The 19,400-nt window shown below is 35.2% G+C and overlaps 2 protein-coding genes across 16 annotated transcripts in view; both read right to left on the bottom strand.

The window, feature by feature from the left end:
* Positions 1 to 4,269: 4,269 nt before the first annotated feature.
* On the bottom strand, positions 4,270 to 9,199 carry LOC124217297 (skin secretory protein xP2-like). Its single transcript, XM_069135402.1, has 5 exons — positions 9,161 to 9,199; positions 6,158 to 6,437; positions 5,579 to 5,821; positions 4,694 to 4,933; positions 4,270 to 4,607 (listed from the first exon to the last, which is right to left on the bottom strand). Exons 1-5 carry the CDS (start codon positions 9,197 to 9,199, stop codon positions 4,594 to 4,596), a joined length of 816 nt encoding a protein of 271 aa, XP_068991503.1. The 3' UTR covers positions 4,270 to 4,593.
* The window catches only part of LOC124217941 (wings up A), a 28,928-nt gene continuing 18,098 nt past the window's right edge, over positions 8,571 to 19,400 (bottom strand). For 6 of the 15 annotated variants that reach the window (XM_046624145.2, XM_046624146.2, XM_046624144.2 and 3 more), the window contains 3 exons: positions 13,621 to 13,664; positions 13,320 to 13,461; positions 8,571 to 9,270 (listed from right to left, as the gene is read on the bottom strand). In XM_046624145.2, the coding sequence (XP_046480101.1) occupies positions 9,202 to 9,270; positions 13,320 to 13,461; positions 13,621 to 13,664 (255 nt within the window). In that variant the 3' untranslated portion in view covers positions 8,571 to 9,201. Of the gene's footprint in view, positions 9,271 to 10,236; positions 10,255 to 12,260; positions 12,638 to 13,319; positions 13,462 to 13,620; positions 13,665 to 19,400 lie in introns of those variants that run through there. The other 9 variants (XM_046624148.2, XM_046624149.2, XM_046624151.2 and 6 more) reach the window with 2 other exon arrangements.

Below are 19,400 nucleotides of genomic sequence, written 5' to 3' on the forward strand. Positions count from 1 at the left end.
CAGAAAACCACACGTCTTGAAATATCATTTGGTAAGCAAAGTCATTCATTTGTTATCCAAATCAATTGAACAAAATAATCAATGCCATTGATTCAATCAAACTGACCATATTCTCACAAAATAAATATATGATTAAATGATGTATAATTTTCTTTATATAGTACAATAGTGTGAAATTGCACGTAAAGTTTTCTAGTGAAGGCGCGCCTCCCGAAAAATTTTGTCAAAAAGAATTACGTCAGTTATGAATCTTCAAATCCGGATGGTTCGAGTACCCGAATAGTATAGCGATAGTCAGTCTGTTGCATTCATTCGAAGATGATGTGAGATTCAATTTGAAGAGTAATGTTTGCACTTCAAATTATGGAAACTTCGTCTTAGTTCATTCTGATCGTTGTTATTCTGTATCTTACATTTATATCTGGTTCATTCGATCAAATCAGTCATTAAGAGTTCAAACCACAGTCGAATTAATTAAAACTGAAATTGTATATCAACATTGAAAAGGATTCGGAATGATTCAAATTTAATTTGAAGCCACTTCAAACGCCATTGAGCCCTGAACCTCAAAGTGCAGGATATCCATGTAATCAATGAAAATAAAAATCTATGAAAATTGTCGAAGAATAAATATAATAACAAGAAATAAATTGTGAACGTGTTCAATTCTGTTGAAAGTTCGATTATTTGTAGCCACGAATTCCCAATTGAGACGTGCAGCAACTCACCCTGTCTGTTCAATAAAATCCCAACCATTACCTTGATACAGTGATAATTTGACGCCAGAGTCTACCGAGCCTCTTAATGCATCGACGCACGCTAAAAGACTGGTCCCTGTAAAAAGAATATTCAACCAAGTAGACTACGATGGATAAGTTGACGCTCACGATTATCAGCAACAGGATTTTTTCATCCGTTACCAACTCACGGGTTACTCTGATAATCAATAGATGCACGGCTTCATATTTGCGAATTCTGACGAACCAACGTATCGGTTCCAGTAATATGTTCCAAGGTATCGACTAGTTTTTTTAAAACTTGGAGGAAATTGTTAGATAATTTTTTCTTAAATTCTGGAAAAATTGTTAGAATAATTTTTATGTTACGGGGTAGAACGCGTATACTTCGATGCAGCAACCGAAACTTACTCTACGCTCAGCCTAGGTGTTATTTGGCTACTTTAGGGTTCGTACACGCCGAATATGCACTTACGTGCCATTACTCACTATGCAGGAAATGATAGAAAAAGAAAGGTATCGGTTTTGAGGGAAGTAGGCGATTTAAATGGTATAGTTGGTTCACTATTGATGACTGAGTAATTGAATTATGACGGTGGTAAGTGTGAAGAAGTCGGCTTAGAAAAAGAGTTTGGATTGGCATGGAGATATATAAGGGGCATTCCATAGCAAAACGATCAAGATTCAACGGCGAGGTCTCAGATTTTTTAAATAATTTTTTGTACGAAAGTACATGACAAAAAACTCATTCGGTAATTTTTTCAGAATTTTTCGACCCAGCGTTTCTGAGTTATGATTTAAAAACTCGAAAATAAAAACCCACTTTCTAAAATCTGAAACAATTCTGAAAAATCTTATAAAATATAACAAAATTTTTGACGCTTATTAGAAGACAGAGATTTCACAAATTCAAAAGATAAATAATAAAAATGATTGAACAAACATATATTATTATTATTGGACTGCATTTTTGACCAAAGAATAAATATAAAATCTCATTATAATATCTCTGAATAGAAATATTTCGGGCTGTATTATAATGAGGTTTTATGTTCATTCTTATGTAAAAAATGCAATTCAATAATAATAATAATTTTTTTTTTCAATTTATCGTTTCAAGTTATGAAATCTCCATCTTCTAATAAGCGTCAAAAATTTTGTTATATTTTCTAAGATTATTCAGAATTTTTTTCAGATTTTAGAAAGTGAGGGCTTTTTTTCGAGTTTTTAAATCATAACTCAGATACGCTGGGTCGAAAAAATCTGAAAAAATTACCGGATGAGTTTTTTGTCATGTACTTTCATACGAAAAATTATTTAAAAAATCTGAGACCTCGCCGTAGAATCTTGATCGTTTTGGTATGGAATGCCCCATAATTAAGTGACTCGTTTGGAAGCTAGGATGGAAGTGAAGAGTTTAGAGAAGGTAGAAGACTCGTTAGTTGCAGTTAAGAGATGTACCTGCTGACTCGGTGAAGATAAGGAGAGGATGCAGGGTGTAAAGTGACTAAGATTGTGGGAAAGGAATATGAGGTCTGGAGGACGTAACATTTAGAAAAAATCTGAGACAATTGTAGTTAATTGAAAATGAAAAGGGAAGCAAATTTTCTTACATGATATATTTCCCTAGATCCCCTAATTTCTAAATGGAGCCCCTCCACTCATCACAGTCTCAACCAAAAATTATTTGTAAAAATTCTGAAAAAATTCAAACTACTCCAGTGTGAGTCTGTGCAATTTTTTTCCCTCTTAACATTTCCTCAGAGACCCTCTAGTTATTGAATTACAGATTTTTTTCTGAAATACGTCTTTTTTTTTAGTCAAAAATGCACGAAACTTTCTAATAGAGAAAAATCTAGCTTTTGATATTTTTAAGTTTACCACAGAAAAAAAAACCGAGGAAAAAATTTAAGATGTAGGGTTAATTTTCGGCGACTAAACAATAGCCGAAAATCGCCCATGTTAAAAAATACCTACCAGGGCCAAAAAATATTGTAGAGAATTTTCCAAAAAATCAAAATAAAGGTAAATTTGTCTTCGTCAAAACGCCGCTCAGAACGTTTGATTGATTATCTTAACTTTTTTTGTCCACTATATAACTTTTATTTCGACGCTTGGCCGGCAGTGTATATCATGCGGCGAATGTATTTCACTGATTGACTATCGTTTGGCATGGTTGTGAAATCTAACTCGGTGATGAGAATGCTGCTTGGAAGACAGTATCTAATATGGACGAGAGATCGTACAGTCGTATGTAAAGTCCCATCAGATTTCCGATACGCCTCGACCTGACTTACCGATTGGCAAGAAAATATCGCAACCCTAGCCCTTCTATTATTTTAATTTCCGTTTATTCATTTATCATTACATGGGTTGGAAACTGTCGTGCTACATAATCTTACACGTTTACTTTTGATGTTGCGTATCTTTCAACGATCAAGTCTTGTGCTACGTGACGTTTGCTAACCAAATTTTTTATTTCATCGTGCCTTATTCAGAAGCATGATTTACCTGGAGTTCCCCGATCGATAAACTTCAATAAAAAAAAACTCATCTCAGTTGCACCGAGTGCTCGGTACATCGAATATAGTAAGTTGGATAAAGTCGAACTACCAAAGTATATCTTGGCAATTGCAATTGATCTTCCTGGACACGAGGCACATGAAGCTTCGAACAAGCGAAGTCAGCAATGGAACCACGGGGCCACAGACTGGCCCTCCTACAAGGAGGAACTTGAAAGAAGTCTCCAGGGACTCTGCAGCCGGCTGAGTAGCACAGGCGTGATGGAGAACGAAGTATCACACTTGCAATCCTCCATAATCCAGGCCCTCGAGGCAGCGTGCCCCGCGGAGCCCAAGATAAGCAAGTCTAAAGTTGCCTGGTGGAGCAGAGAGCTGGACCAGCTCAAATTCAGCTCCCGAAAATTCTCTCCTGTGGGTGCCGGCACACAGTGGCATCCGAGGCAACGAGTTGGCACACAACCTAGCCAGGAAGGGCCCGACGCAAGGCGTCTATCCAAGGAACGGACGGAGGCCCGTTTTGCGAAACTTTGGGACAGAGCAACGGGTATGGCTCGTACGAGGGCCCTATTTCGAGGGTCGTCGCACAAATTAGGAGCACCGCTCACTAACCTAGACAAGATCGGGCACTGGTTCGCGGATAGACACCTCGAATGTCCCTGGATGTCGAAGATCGAGCTGTTTAGAGTTGGTTTCTAACTCGAATACTCATAGTGTACTGTAAAGCATATTCCGAAAATTTGTCGGTCGAAAATCAGCGCATTAGATTATGACGTAACTGTACACAATGTGGAATGGAACTGTGTCAGTATTACTGTGTCGATCTTAAATTGCGGGAATTTCGATAGCCGATTAATAAATGAGCACTAATGAAATCAACTTCGAACCAGAAGCTTATACTTATAGTTAAAATACCGAAAATTCGATTGTTCTGTATAAGTGAATAAATAAGTACCTTCATTCGTGTATACGTACACACATGCACACATATACTATTACGTACATGACGTATATACATTTAGCGTAGTTTATTGCAAATTAAAGTATATTTTCAAAGTACCTATCGTATATTTATATTCATGTAAATAATTAATGCGTGATTACACTTACGTGCGATAATCAGTTTGGCAATCGATTGGGTGTAGTCGCCAGTGTATATTATATAACATAGTATAATGCATACTTATATCTAATATGTAAATATATTACACATTTACTTGCGAGTGTGTGCCGTTGCGTTTGCCTGTTTGCGATTGTACACTCCTGTCAGTGACGTCATACGATTAGCGCGCGGATGAAGTACGATTTCATTTTCATAATCCTTCCCGATTCATGCTCTACGACGCTGGAGCTGCAGTGAGAGAAAAACAACGTTAGACAAAGTCTTCAATCCTTCGACCTTTCACCTTCGACCATTCCCCATTCTTTCGCACCCACCTTGCGGAGGCGCCGCTTCAGCTGGAGGTGGTAACGCAGCTTCGGCTGGAGGTGCAGCCGCGGGGGCGGTACCTTCCGCCGGTGGAGCTGCGGCAGCTTCCGGCGCGGGTGCGGCTGCGGGTGCGGCTGCGGCTGCGGCCGGCGCACTGCCGTCGGCTGGCGGAGCTGCGGGGGCGGCAGGCGCTGGAGGCGCGGCTCCGTCGGCAGGGGTTCCATCAGCCGGTGGTGGTGCCGGGGTGCCTTGCAAATGTTGAATGAAGAAGTGAGTAACAATATCGTCAAGTAACGACAATAACGAAGAACCTTAAGCTAAGACTCCATGTATGCGTTGAGCGCCGGCGAATGCTGCGGTGACCAATCAGGAGCCCGGCGCAAGTCCGGCATGCCGCACCGCACTGCGTTGAGATCAAAATACTTTAATTTTTCGGCAGTACCGCAGGTCATTCGGCTAAAGTCGAGAACTTTCGGGGCCATTCGGAATCTGGCAAAGCTCAAATCATGGCTGAAATAATAGTCAACGCGACGTAGGTTATGTCGTACAAAACAGTCTATGAAAACAAACCATCAATGACATCAACAAAAGGTTCCACTATGGAATATAATTGTGATTATGTGAATGAACTTGTAATTCATTACGTGAGAAACCGCCCGGAATTATGGGATAGAGTATTCCTTTCTTTTAGGTTATGTAGCTATCGTTTGTATACATTTTTACGACGCATCTTCGATTTCCGTACGTGGCGTGGTGCTAAAGTCTGCCGCGTGCATGAAGCGCCTTCCGCATGCGTTTGCCGGAGCTCAACGCATACATGGAGTGGTGGCTTTAATTGAAACGATGATTCGAAACGAAAATCGTGGGAATATTTCTCCGGAATATGCCCCTACCTTCCGCTGGGACCGCCGCAGGCGCACCTTCCGCTGGTGCCGCTGCTGGTGCAGCGCCATCTGCTGGCGGTGCCGCTGCTCCACCTTCGGCAGCTGGTGCAGGCGCGGAACCGTCAGCTGGGGGTGGAGCTGGTGTCGTTCCGTCGGCAGCTGGTGCTGGTGCCGTTCCGTCAGCTGGAGGCGCAGGTGCTGTTCCGTCAGCTGGAGGTGCCGGCACTGCTCCATCTGCAGGCGGGGCGCCATCTTGAACGGTAAAAAATAAAGTAAAACGTATCGTGCATTGGAATTTTCACTTGACGAAGAGTTGTTCAATTATTTTTGCAGCAGAGGCGTACGTCTGTGTTTTTTTTTAAATTTTTTTTTTAACAATGAACCGTTCGTTGTTAATCTGGAATTTTGAACTGCCGACTGGAAGCAAGTAATTTAAAAACTCTAATCTATGATATTTTTGTTGAAGAATATTCACATTCATATTCATTACTTAGCAAACCATCTACAATTTACAAAATCTGACAAAATCACTACAAAATGAAACTGCTCTCAACAATCGATCTCGTGCTGAAATTTCAATCCTCTAACCTGCAGGGGGAGGCGCCGTTCCGTCGGCTGGAGGTGGAGGCGCGGTTCCATCCGCAGGTGGAGGTGCTGGTGCCGTTCCGTCCGCTGGAGCCTCAGCTGGAGGAGCGGTTCCGTCGGCGGGAGGTGGAGGTGCCGTTCCATCCGCAGGTGGCGCTGCTGCTGGCGCAGGCGCACCCTCGGCGGGAGGCGCAGGTGCCGCGGCTGCTGCCGCGTCTGCCGCTGGTGGCGCTGCCGCCTCTGGAGGAGCGGCTGCGTCAGCTGGAGGAGGAGCCTCCCCTTCCTGCTTTTGAAAATAATATCAACGATGGAGCAATTTGTTTTCAGATACTTGTAAAAGGTTTTTTCAATGATTTTTTTTTCTAGAAAATGGCGGTTGTTTCAATTCCGAGTGACAAAAACGTGTTACAAAATCGAATTTAATAATACTGTACGATCGAATAAGAGCTTTTTGTATTTTTTGTTCAATGAAACGTTGTAAAAATAATTACGTCATATGTGTACATAGAGATTATTCAACTGCAGATTAAAGTTTATTAAGCTCGTGTATCTTGATTTTTGTTTTGCTTTTTAAACATTGCTGAATTATACCGTAGCGAAAAGAAATTGTAATATATTGCTGGGAAGATCGAAAATTGTGCGCGCAGAAAATGTTTTCTTTAAAACTCAACGATTAAAGTAAATGAATAATCGCGTACGTGTATAATAATAATCGATAAAAGTAAGTACCTACCCGTATACTTGAAAATAAAAGACATTGCGATGTGGTATATGCATGTGTAAAGTAAAAGTAGCGAATTCGTGAAAAAAAATCAACACTGAAAGACACACTTCAACTTCGATTTATAATGTATAGTCCCAAGTAGCACACTTATCCGTACGCTGACTATCATTCGACAGCAAAAAGTCGATATTTTATCCAATAAAAAAAATAACAACGCATTGTTGGCAAAAAATAGACAAAAGGTCGACTATTTTTGAATAACTATAGATCGTCAAAAAAGTGGACTTAAAGTTGACATGCGGTATACTTTACGTTTATGAATGTCCTCTGAAATGCCAAGTATAAGGCAATTCGAGTAGAGAATCCATTGTCACCTTATGGAAAGTCAAGTCAAAAGTTTTTCATGTTTTTCAGACCAATAATTGTTTACGTGAGCGCATCAATGTGCCAAACGAACGCCGTCGACGTCTGGCGGCAGTTACCGACTAACCGCTACCTCATTTTGACGTCAGCTGACTATCAGTCCACGTAATTAGCCTACTTGCAAATTCAATAATTCCCTTTTTGCCTTGACTGTGAGCAGTCGACTGAAAGCCTCGTAATAATTGACATCGAGTGTTGTCTTTACCGTGACATTTCAGAAGGCATTCACGCACTCCTAGTCAGCGTGCAGTCAACAATAGGCTCATGATACGCCTATTCCCAGTTGACTTGGAATAGTTGACAGAGAATTTCTGTCGATATCAAGTCAGCTAACAGCCAACAGTGTGCTATCTGGAAGCATACCTACATAAAAGCAGGATGCAAGGAGATAGCGAACGTGTTTCGAAGCGGATTTGCGTGGGCATAAAAGATGAGAAAAAAGAATTGTAATTGAAAAAAATTACAGGTGATTTAGCACGTCTCACGCGTGAGAGTTGTTGCATATTGTAGCGAATGGTTAAAAAGCGAAAACCGGTTAGCGACAAGTACTCACCCGCTAAAAATACGCCGCCTACCTAAACTACGATAGTACGTTACATTGCGATTCCCTTCTCGATATTTGCGAGACTTCCCTGAGTGCATATGTATCTCTGTATCTATGTATAACGTACGAGTACGTATACCGTGGTAAATCACGTAGTCCTTAAATCCAGAAATTCTGCAGGCTTTTCGCTGGCAACAGAATTGGCAGCCCAGAAATAGTACTGCGCAAATTCGAACCTTACTATTGCAGTTAATTGCAATTTGCAATACTGACGTTGCGAACTGTTGATTTGTATTCAATTGCGGCGAAGCCGCAGAAGGTTTCGGATTTCGGAACTGAGAGTAACGAATTTGGGTATTAGTTACACACAGTCGGAAAAATTCAACCTAATTGGGTAAAAGCTGTGTCTTTCTTTTTGGTTCTCTAAAAAATCAACGAAATTGGATGTGGTTCAGGTCACAGAGTTAATTGATTCGAATTTTGGGTGCATTGTAAAGTTGCTGCGTTATAAAATAACGATGAACAAATACGCTATTCTAAATTTAAAAAAGGGGAGATGCGACTGATGCTTGTTCTTCTATTTTCTTATAATTAGGGGCACAGGATGGATGGGTGTAACACAAAAACAGTGATTCACGTGCACGGACGTTATTTACACAAAGATATTTCATTATTTTTATAATATATGCATTGATATTTTACACAGTAAAACTTACATATGGATCTTTCGTCTAGACGGACGTGCAACGGATCGGTTAAGAGGGTATCTCGGATTTGATTTTTTTTTTTTTCTCCCCTACATTTTCTTGCTCTTTACACTCTCTTTTCAGAGGCGCAGATATTTCTTGCAAGGACGTGTCGAGTTATTATTTACACAAAGGTTGCGGGGAGAAACGAGAGTTACGATAATTACACGATATAAAATCACACGCAGGTGAACAACATGAATTTGTTTTTGGATTTTGGTTTTCCTTTTACATGGTCACAGACAAAAACCGGGTGAATTCGTTGTTTGTACGGTGTGAGATTTTCAGTACTACTCGCTGATCGATGTTTACACGTGTAAGAGTTATTGTCTAAAATGTCTGACGGACATATATAATGATAACAATAATAGTAGCATGTAATAGTAATCGTAGTAATATTAATATTAATAATTATTTTGTGTGACTGTGTGTTTTTGTATATATTATACATATACACACGTATGTATATGTATACAATATATCACGTCAGCGAGATACAGAGATGTAAATCCGCGTGTGTGATTTTTTATTATTGATTTTTTTTTTTTCTGTATATCTCGAGTGTTTACTTGTGCGTTGTTATATGTTGTTCGTGTGTCAAACGTCATCCTCATGCCTCGACTTCTTCCTCCTTTACCTTCTTCTCTTCTGGACCCTTCTTCGACCAGTCAGGTTTCTTCTGCAAATTTTAGAAATGACAAAATCAGCACCGCGTCGGATCGATTCGTTTCTGATAGGCAAAAAGTTTATTAAACCTGTAACTACGACTAATTTATTATACGGTTAAACAGCTACGGTCGAGGTGTTAAAAGATAATGAGAATACAAAACAAAATAAAGAAAATACAACGATGAATAAATAAGATCACAAACACAGAACGACAAGGGGAGAAAATATAGTAATCAAATGAAAAAATAAACGTAAGGATTTCTAAACGAAGGATTGAGAAACAAGATAAATCATAATTATCTCGAGTCAAGGTTACAATTTTTTTTTTTTTCTTCATTTCAACCTTTAATTTCTACCACAATTTTGTATTCCATTTCAACAATCCAATCGGGCAGGAATTAAGTTGTCACTCGAGATTTCAATTGCATGTAAAATATTTTTCAACCCAATTACATGCAATATCCATTTGTCAATTCGAAGCAAACAGAAAAAAAAAAAAACAAAAAGTAACGAAATTACAGTAACATAAAAACGAATACAAACAAACAAGCAAAGTACGAGTAAACTATATAATAAAAAGTAAGAACAGCGACACGTCAGTCTGAAAATCAAAAACGAGAGAAAAATCCGTGTTCACGATGGCGTCTATTGAAAATTGTTTTGCTGAAAAGAGAAAAACGAATTATGTTTGTGCGCGGAAAAATTGCTAAGCTGTACGAAAACAAATCAAACTGTGATAAAAATATCTAATTGTAAGCTCCTTTAAATGATTCACAAATAATATGTTTATATTATGTAAGTAATGATCGATATGTGGCGATCTATAATAGCGTTAATATTATTATGTGTATGTGAGTGAGTTAAACGGGCGAGTTTGCGCATACGGTGTAAAGAAAAATTAAACAATTGAGTTATATTGAAATCATTAGAATCATAGCGATCGCACGTTTTGTTGTTGTTGTGATTTTTTTTTTACCTTGTCTTTTGACGCGTTCTGCAATCATATAATGCAAAAGCATCGTTATTAGTTTTTAAATATTGCACATAATAATTATTATATTATACAACGAAAGAAAGAAAGTTTACGAAGCTATAGGCGTACATTTTTTTCGCAAATTATTACAATATCATGGTCAAATTTTAACTCTTTCAATATTTATCATTATTATACATATTATATTACGATATAAGCTGAAACGAGATAAATGACAACCATGACCACACGTTTCAATCAGATAGCCTGAAAAAAAAGAAGCGATAGGTAATTTGCATGACGCTGAAAACGAAAACTGTGGAATGCCTGCGATTATTAATATTATTATTATTACTTTACGCACGGTGAATAAAATCGCACGTGATTCGAGGTGTTTTGCGGTTTATTTTAATAATTTTCATCTGTGTGTGAGTGTGATTAAAAAAGTAAGAAATTGAAAAAAAATATATATATATTATCGTGTGAGTAAAAGCGCTGAGCGAATAGTAACGTATTATACGAATAATAATACATTACTGTATAATGAATGTATATGTAGCAAATTACTAATACACACGTGTATATGTATTATTATTATTTATATTATTATTATTATTATTATTATTATTATTATTATTGTTGTTGTTGTTGTTGTTGTTGTTATTATTATTATTATTATTATCATTACACTGTGAAGAATTATATATTATGATGCGTAATGTCAATAATATGTAATATTACAATATTATAGAGAAGAGCTCGCATGTCAGAATTAATGCGTGAAAAAGAATCACCAAGAATTATAGCCATATTATTTTCTCACCTTTTTTTTCTTTTTTTTATATGTTTCATATTCTATGATTGTTTTTACGGCAATTCCATCCACAAATCAGTGATTATCGTTCGATTTTATCTCGTATCGTTTAGCTAATAAATTGCAATATTGAGATTGCGCAAGAAATTGAAAAATGCGGTTATTTAAAGAAAAAAAAAATGGTGATGGATGGCGAAAAGCAAAATTAAAAAAAATCAAAAGAAAACAAAATGAATTTAAACTGCGTGCAAAAATTTGCTTGCTTATTTAAAAAAAAAAAAAAATACAATCATTCGCATCACCCGTAAGAATTAGGATTTTTTTGCCAATTATATTTACTGATTTATTTACAAGTTTTTTCTTCCAAGCAGTTTTTAATTCACTGTTTATATATTCGGTTTAATTTTGACTCTTAATTTTATCGTTATCATCATCATCATCATCATCATTATCATTCAGGCGGTTTGATTAATTCGATGCACAGTATCACATGACGAAATAGAGAAAGAAGAAAACAAAATCGACGGAAGAAAACGTATACGACAAGACAGAACAGAAACTGAAAGTATGCGAATGTAATATACAATATAAATAATAAATGGTACGTATACGTACACGTAAAACAAAATGCAATAAACACGTTTAAAAAAAAAAAAAATTAAATTCAACATGAAAATCAGACGTAGAGCCAAAAAAACGAAAACCGGACGTCACAAATTATACAAGGCACGTATAATATTTATACACATGTACAACAGAAAAATAATTCGTCGAATCTGGAACCATCTGAAATCGCAGCAAGAGAAGAGGATTGAAAAAAATCCTGAGAAACGAATAAAACGTCATTACAAAGCGAACATTTTTCTTCGATCATTTCAAAACACAATTTTTGCAGGACTCGACGTATTAAAAGATGCGCGATGCCATCGAAACGATACAAGGGGGAAAAAAAAAAGAAAAGAATAAAAATTTAAAAAATAGTAAATAAAAGTATGGCGGTGATGTATTATAATAACCGCATATAAGCTTCTACTTTGTTTTAATCCACGTGTTTTTCTTATCTGTCAAGATGCATAATTCGTTCTAACATTCATATATTTGATATTAATTAACGATATAACAGTAGAAGTAGTAACAGTAATAGTAATTATGATAATAATAATAATAATACCGAGATATTGCAGAAGATAATAGGAAAAAATTTTCGCGCATATTTCACATGCCGATGTTTTTGATTTTGTTTTTTTTTTTTTTCACGGTATATAAAAACACATAATATATTATTTATTGATAATCGTATTTCTCTGTGTATTCTAGATATTATCTGCCAATTGTAATCGCGTGTGAATGTGAGCAGCATACCTATGTATTTAATTATATCATTTTTATGAATAAAAAATGAATATGTATAAATATATATATATATATATGCGTGTGCGCGAATATGATCGTGTTTTATTGATTTTTACGCATTCTCTTTTTTTTTTCCAATTTTAGTGTAAAACGATAAACTTCTGCAGTGTATAGATTTTTTTTTTCTTTGGTTATCTATTTCTTCGTCTGCCACTCTGCTTTCTCGGACTTCTTCGGCTGTGAACGAAGAACACATACATACATATTGCCTGGTCGAAACTGTACAGGTTTTTTTTTTCTCCTCATTTTCTCGTTGAAAGAATGAAAGGGAAAAAAATTAACTTATTCTACATGCCCATATTTATGTCGCAATATCAAGTGTAATTTTAAAATGGAGTAAGAAGTATAAAAACAACAAAACATCGATTGAAAGACACTTGGAAATTGGAATGATACAGGGTAAGGACGTCACAAAAAACAAAAAAACAAAAAAAAAAACAGACAACATACAAAAATTCGAATTAAAAATTTCCGACGTCGTCGTCGATAATCGCTGCACTTACTTGCACGTGACAATTTGTCGCATATAAATTGCAGATATGCGATGATCCGAGGTGAGTGAAAAATGAAAATGACGAAACAAGAAAAAAGACAATATTCGATCAAAAAAAACGGTCGTAAATCGATTTTGCAAAAAAAAAAAATACAAAAGAGTCGGAAGCAATATAAAAACGAAAATAACGAGTGTTTTACTCTAAACGAGTTTAACGAAGTAAAAAAAAAAATGCTTTATTAAACGTATGGACGCGTATTTTCGAATAATTTTGTCTTTCTTTTCCGTTTGAAATTATGGCAGATATCGAGAATCGAACGTGATATAAACGAATCAAAGTTGGAATAAAATTTTTCGGAATTTTACCTCTTTGTCCTCCTCCTCTAGGGTGAACTCCTTCTTCTTGACCTGTTTAAGTTGGTTACGGAAGTTGAACTCGGCCGCCTTTTTCTGTAGCTTGGCGAATTTGTTCTCGTACTTGGACACCTTCTTCAAGGTTGGCTTCATGCTGCGATTTTTAATCGCGGAAAGATGAGGAGGAGGAGAATAGAAAAAGAAAGAAATCGTCGTTTAAAAAATCGAAATTGCGATTACAAAAGAGAATAAAAATCATCAGAGTTAAAACGATGATTTTTCTAGAAAGGAAACGGTGTGAACGAATACTTACAATTTACCTCGGAGATCGTTGACCTGGCTGTTCAAGTCTGCGATCTGTGCATCGTGAAATAAAAAATTAATGTCACATTTCGTATAAGCTGCAAATTCAAGTTACTAATTAACTATGAATTGATAAAATTTTTATATACTTTTAATAGATATTTTCATTCATCTTTGCATTGCTTCTTTTGTTATTATTTATTAAAGTTTGCCGAAAGAATAGAAAAAATTACTAATTCACAGGAAAAGTTTTTTTCACGTCGTCTGCTAAATTTGTGAAAATTAAAAAGCACGTAAAAGACGATCTCTTTTTTTCAATTGAAGATATTTAACAATTGTTTTTGAATTTCTTTGATCAACATCGAAAAAAGATATAAAGATGAACCCAAAATTGATCTGTCATTTGTTCTGTTATTTTTGAATTTTTTTATTCATATCAAGAATAATTTTGATGTCGAACTTAAAGATTAAAAAATTTATTAATACGTAAGGCAAATCAATTTTTATAAAAAAATATTGAAGCGTATATACAGTATAAAGACTGATAAAAATAGAAATATAATTAAAGAAAAGACACGAAAATTGCACATCAAACAAAACTGCACAATATTATTATTGTTATATTATATTAATCAACGTAATGATAACGAGATTTTAGCAAAAAAGCAGAAAAAAGTGGAATATTGAACATAAAGTTTGTTATTGTTGGGTGAAATAGAAGAATCGCGTTACATGTAACAACGATAAAACGATAAAATAAGAATAAGAAAGGTGAAAAACTAAACGACGCAGCTGCAGTATTCAACTCACAATCGTATAGCAGACAAGTATTGCAACAATATAAAAGTTACAATCAAATCAACGAATGAAAATTTAACATGTAATGTGTCTAGTGCACAGACATCGAGCAAATAGTAGGCGAATTGATTTGCACTCAAAATCGGCTTGCGTTTTGTTAATTGCTTAATATATATACATGGAAATTGGGAAATGTGTGAGGAGAAATACGCTCGAAACAGCCTGGACGAGATCCGGAAAAATTAAAAATGTTGTGAAACAGAAAAACAACGGGATAAAAAGTTATCCAAAAATGATGCTGCGATAAAAAAAAAAAAAAAAAGAGAGAGAGAAACAGAAAAGAAGACAGTGAAAAAGAGGGAGAGGAGAAAACAAGAGAGAAATGTACAGAACATTGGCAATGAATAAAATTCAAACATATTTGCGAATAGAAAAAGTAGTACAAAATTGGAAGAAAATTCAGTCGATTCCTCAGAGGTGCGATTTTCTTTCCATCCATGGAAACACCAAAAAAACACCGAGTTCATTCGGTGATTGATGTCTCGTACGTAATTAAGCAGTCGACGATAAATAAAAGGGGAAAAAAAAATAGTGAACGCAAAGAAAATAGTTGCAGGTTAAAAAATTTCATTTTCGGGCAATGACGCAACAATAAACGCCTGTACAAGGGATTATTTCAAGTGAACTTAAAGAGGGGGGGGGGGTTGAAAATCTTTTTTAAAATCGGCGACGGGGTTTCTTCTTTTCACAATTGGCACATAATAACTGTACAAAATTCAAGGGTAGGTAAAATCGGATGGTTTTTTTTCTCTTTTTTCTTACCACCGACAAAAACCAAATGTACTTTTCTTACTGTCCTTCCCCTGTTTGCGGTATCGATTTTTCTTTTTCTCTTCCTGTTTCATAAAATTTTTTTCCTGCCTCGTGTAAAAAATATTGTTAGAAAATCTGTCGTACGCTGAGACTTGGTTGCTCATACTTTTTACCCAAATATCGATCAGGGTAAACAGTGAAAAAGTGGCGTAAAAATTGCGAATCGTGTGGAGTAAAAAAGTGGAATACATTGTTGACGAAAAAAAGGTGACGGAAATCAACAATTGGAGGGAGAAAATTGCTGCAGGTGGATTTGCCCGATCCTGCAACGCGTCGCGAGATGGCCAACTGGTCCTGATCAGCTTCTCCACCTCATCCGATAATTAATAATATCTATATACTACTACAATCATCATGTACCATATTAATCTCGACTCGCAAACCCGATTTCTGTCCATTTTCATTCTTTCGCAATGCAAATATTTCCATCCGTCAAAATTTAATTCCGCCAATTCGATACTGATTATTGGTACACAATCATTATCCCTAGGCGAAAGCGAGTTTGGGAATCGAGTCTCGTTGTGCATAAACGCCAAGACATGTTTATTGTAATACAGTTAAACACCAGATAACACACATTTACAACGGTGCGTGGGCGCGCGGTGCAAAATCGAATTTTCGCTTTTTTCTTTTTTTCCTTTTTTTTTAGCAACTACTTTCTGTCAGGCAAGATTAAACTAAAAAATATGCATCGTTTATTGCTGTTTATTTTTCATTCGTTTTAAAAGCTCTACTATTCTATATGCATGTATTGTATATTATATCTGTACAGATTTTTTGATACGTTCGTTTCGTGTGATATTTTTTTTTTTTTTTTGTTCCAGGTGTTGTTTTCTGTTTTGTTTTTTTTTTTTTTTTTTTTCTAGTCACAGGCAAATTTATATCCATCGAGATTTGAACGGAGGAACGAATTCGGGGAAATGAATGGGAATGTTTTATGATATTAGATAACTTTTGCAGTCTGAGATACATACGATATATTATATGTGTATGTATGTAGAAAATAAGAGAATTTCGCAGCATGGCACTTTACATTTACTTGATAATTAAATGACCGAGATTCGGCATAATGTTTTTCGGTTTTATCAGAATGTAGAGATAAAAAAAAAATTTATTCGTATACGATAATTTATCCAACACAATCATCGTCGTACGATGGTAATGAAAATTTGTTCAATACAATCCGCTCATCCACTTTGTGAGGGTCTTAATTGCACGATTGATTTGTATTTTTTTTTTTTTTTTTTTTGTTTTATATTTTCCATTTGTACTCGCATTTTGTCACGAATTCCTGATAATTGAATAACTTTCTTCTCAAAATATCACCCGATACTTTCGCATTCCCCCTCCTATAACTTTATGATACGTGTATATCTATACATATATGTGTGATACAGAATTACGATTAATGATTTAAGCACTCGTCGAGTATTACATGATATATGATAACATGCATACATACAATATATATGTATATGTGTATAAACAGATAGACAGATAGATAGATCGGTATATAATTATACACAGTTTCCGGTTTTAAATAAGAAAATGTATAATAAATAGAGAAATATGAAGTGCCATACTTTTCTTTTTGATTAATTTAACTCATTGTTATTATTATCATCGATAATATGTTTGCCATAAAACGGGGCAAAAAACAAGATTATGAAATTTTTTCGAGTGAGTAATCGAAAGAATACCAACAATTGGATTGAAAAAAAAAATGGCGGAAAAATTTGAATTTCACACCAACATGCGGGAACTGAAAATAAGTAATTCGAAATTGGTTTGAAAATATTTCAAAGATATTTCCTTTCTTTTCCAACTATCGAAACTAACTACTTTCTCATAAATTTTTTACAAAACTTAATACCGTTTGAGGAGAGCCATGCAATTTTGTTATTGCGCCGTTCTAATGATAGAAATAATAATTATTATTACTATTAATGTTCGTTTTTTAAATCGTATATATTGGTAATAACCAGATGCATAAAACATATGATAATAATAACAGAGAGGGGAATAACGAATGAAATAAGAAAAGATGAAGATACAAAAGTATAAAAATTAAGCGAGTGGATGAATCAGTCGAGAATGGGGAGGAAAAAAACGATTGGATTATTTAATCACGTTTGTGTACTATAATAATACGGGGTGAATATAAATTGACAATTTTGCACCTGCGCACGCACACACCATTTGCATTATATAAACATAGAATAAAGAAATGACGATGTGAGAGGGTAAGAAGAAAAAAAAAAAATTAAAAAAAATTATTAAAAGTAAACAGCGAGGCAAATTTTGGCCACGTTTTTTTTTTCTTTTTTTTCCAGGGAACGGGATCGGTTCTTTTTTTAAATTGCTATTTTTCTTTGGTTTCTTTCTCGTTTTACATTATTACGTTCTTGGTTCAAAACAACATCGAACATAATCGAATTTCTGCTCCATTCAAGCGGAACCGACGAATTTCAGATTTCTTACTCAACTTCATTTTTGCGTATGACGTGAATTTTTTTATTTTCATTTTTTTTGCTTTACTTTTTTTCAATCTACAACGTTTTGAGAATTTTCTGTATTCAATCATAGTCAGATTTTATCAGAAATTCGTCAAGAACACCGCATCGTGAGAGGCAACAAATTTTCATTTCTTTTTTCTCAAAGAATACTGGTAAATTATTATTTACATCGTACTTTGTTGTTGTTGTTGTTTTTTCTTTTTGTTTTCTACAAAATTTAAAATCGACCGACGATATCTCATAAGCTTGCCCAGCCCTGCAGCACAGCAACAACTTGAGTGAAAAACGCGAGTATTAAAAAAATTGAGGATAAACTGGAAATGAGAATGCGATATTTGAAAAAAAAAAAAAAAAATCAGATCAAACGAACGAATAAGCAGTAGGATAATCGTTCTGCTGCTCTTATTTTTTCCCGTTCATATTAAACTGACGTGATAAGAAAAATAATGATATGAATATGAACGTACGTGAAGTAAACTATTGTATAAACTGTCAGATTTGCGATATCGAGTTAGTAAAAAGCTGAGAAAAAATTTGCCCCTGATCTATGAATTGCGTGACATTATTATAATATGAAAATTGGACGATGTCGAAGTAGAAACCGAATGAAAAAACGTCAAACCTAACGAAAAATTACGGCACTTCATATTTTCGCAAAAACGTGACGGAAAAAATATATTTAAAAAAAAAAAAAAAAGAAAAACACGAACACAAGAACATTATCATTGATTTTCTTTTCTCATTATCTGCAGTCGTTGAGAAGTGTGAGGAAAAATCACACTTCACTGCACAGTGAAATGATTATAAAATTGCTAGCGATGAAAAATAATTGATTAATAATAATAAGAGTCTCGTTTCGATTCTATTACAAATTCGCATTATCACCGTTGTGCATGCGATAATGTGCATAAGTTTTCCGGAAAATACAGACAGGACTGACCAAGTTTACAAGTAATTGGATTAATCAATCGTTTAGTAAAATTTCAAGATACAGCAATATTTCAGAATAAAAATCAGTAAGACACAACGAGAGTAAAAGAAGAAGAAAAAAAAAAAAAACCGACTACCAAAAAAAATTTATCTTTTTTTTTTCAATGCGGTATAACGTAACGGAAATGCTTAGGGAAAAAGAAAAATCGTGGCAATATACAATATTGTATGTATGTACATACTTAGAAAATAGATTGTGTGCAAGGAAAGTGTATTATATACATGTGTATGTATGTATATATACATATAATGTATAGTAATGCATTCATCGATGACTCGACATGGAAAAAGGAACGCAAGTCGGTACGTTTGTACAAAAACATGAGACAAAATCATTTTATCTTCATTTCGCGTATTTGGACATATACTCGAATTTAAGGGAGACGGTCCGAAAAAAATAGTCGAGAATTTATTCATACATATTCGTATGGAATACTATTTTGTAAATTTCGTATTATTCCTATCGTCGCATGAATGCGAGATCGAAAATTTGAACGATTTAGAAGAAAGAGTGAATCAAAGAAAAAAAATAAGAAATTTACTTGCGTGTCCTTTTTTTACTACTTTGTATATCGTGTAACATCTGCATACATGTATGTATATATAGATTTGT

This window comes from Neodiprion pinetum, chromosome 4, assembly GCF_021155775.2.
Source record: "Neodiprion pinetum isolate iyNeoPine1 chromosome 4, iyNeoPine1.2, whole genome shotgun sequence".
Taxonomy (NCBI): domain Eukaryota; kingdom Metazoa; phylum Arthropoda; class Insecta; order Hymenoptera; family Diprionidae; genus Neodiprion; species Neodiprion pinetum.

Coding starts and splice junctions, on each gene's coding strand:
- LOC124217297 (XM_069135402.1), bottom strand. CDS start 9,199: ATGACGTTTGACACACGAACAACATATAACAACGCACAA. Junction 5,822..6,157: donor AACGGCGCCTCCCCCTGCAG/GTTAGAGGATTG, acceptor TTACCGTTCAAG/ATGGCGCCCCGCCTGCAGAT. Junction 4,934..5,578: donor TGCGGCGGTCCCAGCGGAAG/GTAGGGGCATAT, acceptor AACATTTGCAAG/GCACCCCGGCACCACCACCG.